This window comes from Trematomus bernacchii, unplaced genomic scaffold (assembly GCF_902827165.1).
Source record: "Trematomus bernacchii unplaced genomic scaffold, fTreBer1.1, whole genome shotgun sequence".
Classification (NCBI taxonomy): Eukaryota; Metazoa; Chordata; class Actinopteri; order Perciformes; family Nototheniidae; genus Trematomus; species Trematomus bernacchii.
The window spans coordinates 15,012,593-15,019,488 of record NW_022987564.1 but is presented as its reverse complement, the minus strand read 5'-3'; the positions used below and the strand labels follow the sequence as shown (position 1 = coordinate 15,019,488).

The 6,896-nt window shown below is 39.2% G+C and overlaps 1 protein-coding gene across 1 annotated transcript; it reads right to left on the bottom strand.

Annotated features, from left to right (window-relative positions):
* Nucleotides 1-306: 306 nt before the first annotated feature.
* On the bottom strand, nt 307-6,887 carry rragcb (Ras-related GTP binding Cb). The gene is made up of 7 exons (XM_034125384.1): nt 6,418-6,887; nt 5,702-5,905; nt 5,417-5,616; nt 2,484-2,598; nt 2,251-2,393; nt 2,012-2,160; nt 307-1,250 (listed from the first exon to the last, which is right to left on the bottom strand). Exons 1-7 carry the CDS (start codon nt 6,598-6,600, stop codon nt 1,123-1,125), a joined length of 1,122 nt encoding a protein of 373 aa, XP_033981275.1. The 5' UTR covers nt 6,601-6,887; the 3' UTR covers nt 307-1,122.
* Between the last annotated feature and the right edge of the window lie 9 nt (nt 6,888-6,896).

The following is a 6,896-nucleotide window of genomic DNA, read 5'->3' as shown; positions in this document are numbered from 1 at the left end:
TAACGTTTTAAATGGTTCTACACAACATTCTTTATGATAATTATTATTATTATTAATACTATTAAGTCAAGTTCGCATTGTAGTAATAAAAAAACACCATGTGATGAATGCTTTCTTTGTGTTCAATATACACAAAATAAATGTAGAAAGACATTAAACAATAATAAAAAGTAGTAGTCATATTTTTGTCTAAGTATGTAATAGATTGTTATAGTGTTTCTCAAAATGATTAAATATTATAATTACTATCTTAGAATTTTAAGATACCTATTATGCTTTTAAAAAGTGTAATCCCAAAGACACAGGTAAGTTTGACTCATCAAAATATTTAACATATTTTATTAAAGAATTATGTACAATAATAAAAAAACAAATCTCTGACAATATTATTCAACGCTTGCATCGAAAAGGAAACTGTGGAGTAAATGTGCTCAGAAGCTTCATCACAAGCTCTAAAAAAACAAGTTGACAGCAGGGGGGGGGGGGGGGGGGGGGGGGGGCGGGTTTGTACGAGAGAAAGGCATCGTCCGTTATTTCCAGACTCCATTAGGACCAACACGCTGTTGAATCGAAGCGAGGCTCTAATGGTGAAACTGGCACAGTGCGGGGATCCTGAGCAGAGCACATGAGTCATTATCAACAGAAAACACAGCAGCACAAACACTCTGCTGACTTTTGTTCATACAAGGGATTAAATCCCTTCACAGCACTCTATAATTCAAAGCAAAATAAAGCAGGAACATGAGAGAAGTTTGGACTGTAAAGTTTTGTTGGAGGAAATGCATTTGAGAGCTTGTCAAAGGAGTTTTTCGCTCACACAATGAGCGCTTAAGGAGTATTTTTATGAGTACACAGAAGAAACTGGCCATTAGGTAAACATAGCTGACATCTCGATACCGATACATGTGCAGAAACTAGGAAACAGTGGGTGTTTTTTTGGCATAAAACACCCCTGTAGTACTGGACAGATGTGTATTTCTAAAAGCATATATTTCTTTGATCATATTTAGTCTATTTTCATTATTCAGCTGACACTCACACTCTGTTGCACACAATAAGGCAACATGTGCTTGTAAGGAGTAATGTTTGCTTTCACATGTTTTTTGTGCATCATTTTGTGTATTAAACAGCACTTCCGTTGTGCGCGCCGGCGTACTTTAGTCCCGTCAGGGCGTCTTGAGGCAAGTTTCCCACTTCAAACACTTCGTGGATGGCTTTTCGGAAACAGTGAAAGTTGTACTCTATCAGACCTGCCAAGAGAACACACAAGTCATTTAAAGCTGAATTTAATTTAATAAGAAATGTTACAACCATAGCATCCAAAAACAGTGTTCAAATCTCTCAGAGTAAATGGGAAAAATACATATTAGCTTTGTCTTCCACACTTAGAAAAGGAAAACAATAGGAAAATTGTTTGAGATTGTAATATTGACATCAATATGTGCCTTGCTGTTGTAATTGGTGCAAATGTGAGCTATTTAAACTGTAGTTTAACCTAAAAAAATGCATTATATTTTCCATACGTATACAACATTTGTATACTTTAGCATCTTTAGCTGTAAATAATTGTAGTGTAGTAATAAGTATAATATTCTAAAGTATAAGTACAAGTACGAGTACCTCAAATGTCTACTTTAGTACGTACTTGAGTAAATCGACTTACACTCCACCAGTGAAAAATAAACAGAATAACATTTCAGATGAAACACCACAATAAAAAATAAACGCAACATACATTTTTGATCTTAATCTTACTGCCCACATTCAGTCTTCCTTTTTTAAAGCTAAATATTCAAAACACCTGGCCAATTTAAAGAAGTTGACTATTTATGGTATGAAAAACGGTGCCTTAATGTGTGCAGAAAGTTTTTTAATCCGCTTAGAATTGATGATAAAACAGCCGGATAAAACCTTGTTTTAGCTTTAGACACCTTTGAGTTGGCAGCTGCACACCTCATTCCCTCTTTCCTGTATAATCAAACCGCTGTCGACTAGTGCCAATGTAACTGACCTTTCCTCTCGAAGCTCTCCTCCCTGAGGATGCAGACGAGAGCGAGGAACTTTGTGACCTCTTTCAAATAAAGCACGGTGGTGTTGTTCAGCCTGATGATAGCCGAGGACTCCTTGTCGTAGGCGCAGCCGCTGCCATCCTGCATCAGCCTGCCAACAGGGGAAGGAAGGCACCTTTAGACTTTCAAACCACAGGAAACTATCTGTGCCAACACTTAAAACAAATATAAATCTCCTCACCCGTAAATGCAGGAGACATCAATGACCACATCGATCATATCGCAGCAGAGTTCGTAGGACTGCATGTCCACCGGGGAGCTGTCTGTGGCGATGTAAATCTTACTAACAACATCAAACAGGAAGGCTTTCTCGATCCCAGAATGCTGTAAACAGGAAGGATGTAAATAAAGACGGTACAAATACAGACTTAAACGTTTTTTTTCTGTAATTCAGTGCATTAAAAGTGAACATACTGAGATGAAAATGTTCAAAAGGTTCTCCAGTGTTGGTAACTGAGGAAGCAGCTTCTGGACGACTTTACTGAAGGCCTCGAATATGGAGTGGTCGTAGATGCTGGTTAGGTAGAGGCTGAGGAGGGAAACAAGAGAGAGGTTAGCCAAACAAGTCTCTAAAACTATGAAGGTTTCTCATTTCTCTAATTTCCCCTCCTCGACTCCTCGGTCCTCCGGTGACCCGGAAATGTTGAAGGACATCTAATTTCTCTAAATGCACTTCGAGGACCGAGCATCGAGCATCGAGGAGGCTCTCTGGAGGAGCTATAATCGAGGGTACACTGATGGGTCCTCCACGGCTCCTCCGCGGATGTATTTCCGGCAACAGTGATGTTTCAAAGAGTCGTGACGCACGGCCGGACAGCTCTGCATGCATCCCCTGGATATTATTTTAGTAACTGCTTTCATCGCGACGCAATGTTTACAGTGAGAACAGCTGTGAGGTCCGTGCAGAAAGCAGAGCAGTGTATAATATATCACTCAGTATAACAGGCCTACATTACTCTCTTTATTTGTATGCTTTAGTTTAGAAGATATCTACAAACAAAGAGTCGATATTTTTCTAAAACCATTTAGTGCTTCACATAATAAAATACACAACGGCCGTATCCTGATATTATATGCTTTAGGAGCTGTAGGTGTGTGTGTGGTACAGTGTGTAGGTGCGTGTTGTACAGTGTGTAGGTGCGTGTTGTACTGTGTGTGTGTGTGTGTGTGTGTGTGTGTGTGTGTGTGTGTGTGTGTGTGTGTGTGTGTGTGTGTGTGTGTGTGTGTGTGTGTGTGTGTGTGTGTGTGTGTGTGTGTGTGTGTGTGTGTGTGTGTGTGTGTGTGTGTGTGGTTTGGTGTCCTATGCTTACTTTTAATACTTGTAAATAAAACTTTTGGCCCGTAATTTCAATTCCTCATTGTAGCGACCAAAGAGGGGGGGGGGATATATCCAGTGTCTGAATGTGTTACGTTATTATGCTGTGAGTGCTCTCATACTTGTTTGATTCTGAAATTGTATATATTTATATAAATATATATATAAATATATATGTGTGTGTATTAGGGATGGGAAGGATTAATCGAATACTCTAAATTATTCAGTTAATCGAATATGAGAATATGAGTTATGAATATGTTTTATTGTCATTTTTTTTTTTTTTTTTTTTTGGGAGGGATGCCTAAGTTGATTACATATTATCAAATGGAATAATTCAATGTATACGACAGTGCCATAGCTAAATGTGTTAGGTCTAAAGGTGTGTTTTGCTCCGCTCACCGGTCCCTCACAGCGGGCAGAGCTGCAGGTGCTGATCTCTCTCTCTCGCGTCCGGTTATACTTCACTCGCGTTTATGTCCAAATCCATCAGAAAACCAAGTTATGTTTTAAGCATGAAAGCTGTAGGCCTATAGCTGTCAACTGTTCAAACTGTGATCACCAGTTCAATACATTTGACAAATTCGAATTGGTTTGTATACTTATTTGAACATGTATTTATTTATTTTTCAAAATGTAATTAAAAAAATAAAATAAAATTTGTAATTTTTTTTCCCACATTTTTTTTTTTTGTATAGGATATGTACATTTCGGTTAACCGTTTTTTTGGGGGCCGAATATTCGAATATACATTTGCTTTCAAATTCCCATCCCTAGTGTGTATATGTCCGCATCTGTAGCCTGTTATTGTCTCGTTATACCGCACTGTGAATGAATTAAAAGTAAATATATAAGTGGTCATGAACACAGTTCTGTCCATCAGACAGAGGGCTGCTGTGCCTCCTGTCATCATTAATGGACGTCTCTTTAAAATGACCGCTCAGAGGAGAGGATTTCTCATTTCTCTAAACGCCTGCTGCTTCCACTCCTCTCTCCTCGGTTCCCCTCCTCGACTCCTATGCTCGCATCTCCTGTGGGCGGGACTAAGACACGAGGATAGGAGTCGAGGATAGGAGTCGAGGAGGGGAATTAGAGAAATGAGAAACCTTCTATAACACTAAAGATTTCTGCTCACTGTGAGGACATAAGAACAAATCAGTTCAACGGCTCCACAGACAGAATAGAATAGAAACATAACACTTTACAAATGTCTGACATTACCAACAGGTGTCCCACAAAAAGGTAAAAGACACCGCTGCAGTCCAAGCTTCATTTGTTAGATCTATGCGTTTTGGACTGAATTCAAGCTTCTATTAAGGTTTTTCAAATGAAGCTTAAAGAAATAGGGGGAAATTGATTTTTGCAATTGATTTTTTAGTTGTAAAAGGCAATTTATGGTGCTAATACATTTCTGCTACAGTTGCATCCCTTAGTGTGGCAAGCAGGAAGCACAGTTTCAACTGCAGTAAATATGTTATTTTGTTTCAAGACTTAAGGCCACCCACTATGAATTGTAACAGGATATTTTACATGTTGTGAATTTAAAAAAAGATCTTATCTATCTTTTTTCCAATACATTTGGACTTTTGGACAACACAAAGCTCTGGAGTTTGTGGAAATGTTTGGATGTCATCATTATGAATGAAGCTTGGAATCTTTCGGTACAGTCCTATCTGCACTAACCAAATAACCAATTGAGTGAAAAGGGACAGGCTTATAAGAAGCCAAACAAACTTAAGCTTATAACGTTTTTAAAATGAACAGTTTGCAAAAGTAGACTATTAACACATGCATAACTGAGAAGTCACTGGAGAATTATCTGTGGGTTTGTCAAGATGAGCGACATCTTTCACATTAGACACATTTTCTAAGCAGGATTGTAAGTAAAAAACATTGATAATTGAAACTTTAAGCACTTAAATGCAGATAGTGCCAAATATTGTAAAGAATCAACTAGAACTAATCATTTCTAGCTAAATCTAGGAACTTAACACTATTTCTAGAGCTAAATCTTGCAGCTAATCTTGCTCACCTGAGGTGCAGTTTCTCCAGGTTAGCGTCTGTCAGCTCATCGTTGGCCCTCTGATGAATGTCCCTTTGTGTTTCTATTTTGTGGTCGTCTGACAGACCGTCAACTTTATGGATGAACACCTCAAAGTTGATGTCTGGATTCACTTTGTAGGCTCTGGATACGGTGAGATGCAACCGCTCGAGAGCCTCGACGTAGTCATCCTGACGAGAAATAAAAAGAGACGTGTTACTTCATGTCACACAGGAAGCCTTTAGAAACCTACAAAGTTCTTCTCTTGTATCCCACCTGAGCATCAATGACAAATATCAAAGCGCCCGTTCCCTTGAAGATCATCTCACTGTCAAACGTGGGGTCCAAGAAGTCCACCTGGCCAGGAAAGTCCCAGATCTGGAAGTTGACAAAGGAGCTGCCGGAGATGTCGTCCTTGTAGATTTTGTTGGTGCTCTCCAGGAACAGCGTCTCATTGGGGGACATCTTGTGGAAAACAACCTGGTCAGAGGAGAAGAGGATTAAGGTCAATCTCTTGATTGATCCACAGCCTTCATTCTTTTACGCCTATGTTTTTCTGCTTTCATTTATTGCCCTTGATATTAAGTTAATGTGATTGATTTGGAAATACATGCTACTTCTGTTTATCTGTAAATAAACACCTATTCCATGTCTGTCCATCCTGGTTCTATCAAATAGCTTTTCCCTGAGTTTCTGACTTTTTTGCTTTTTTGGGGATTTATTGTAGGATATGTGTATTATTTCTAGCCAGGGGGCTCTAATAAACTGGAAGCTTGTTTAACCTACCACAATGCATCATAAGTCATCCTATGTTTTGTATTTGAAAGCCTAATTTGTAGTATTTAGCTCATATAACTCTCAAATAGTTGTAGTGGAAGTATCAGTCTAGCAGTAAGCAGATTGACTTACTGTTGCACAACAACTACTTCTGGGGGCACTAACATTAATGAAATGTGTAGAACGTGTATATTTTAAATGCATATGTGCCCTACCTTCTGAATTGATGACTTCCCGCTGCGCCTCAGTCCCATCAGCAGGATCCTGGGTTTGTCAGCTGATGAAGAGCAGTTCTCCTCCAGATCCTGCTCCTCCACCCCGTACCCAAAACTTTTGGGAAACGACCCCACAACATCATAACTGCCCGCTAACGTGGAGTCCTCGTACTGAATAGACATCCTGTCCTTTTCTCTCCGGCCTACTCTTTGTTCTTTTAGATGTACTGTCCTTAGTTTAAGTTTTAGCTAACTGGCTAATAAATCCGGACAGGAATGTTGTTGATTTTCACGACGAACTAGCATGGCAAGCTAATTAGCTAGGAGCTGTCACCGCCGTGTTTATATAAAAACGCCAAGTCAGGCGGACACGTAACCACACGGGGTTTAAAATAAAAGTTACCAAGAGGTTAAATAACCATAATGTCGGTAGAAATGTGGGTAACGCAGGTTACAAAACAGACAGGATTAGTAAAAAG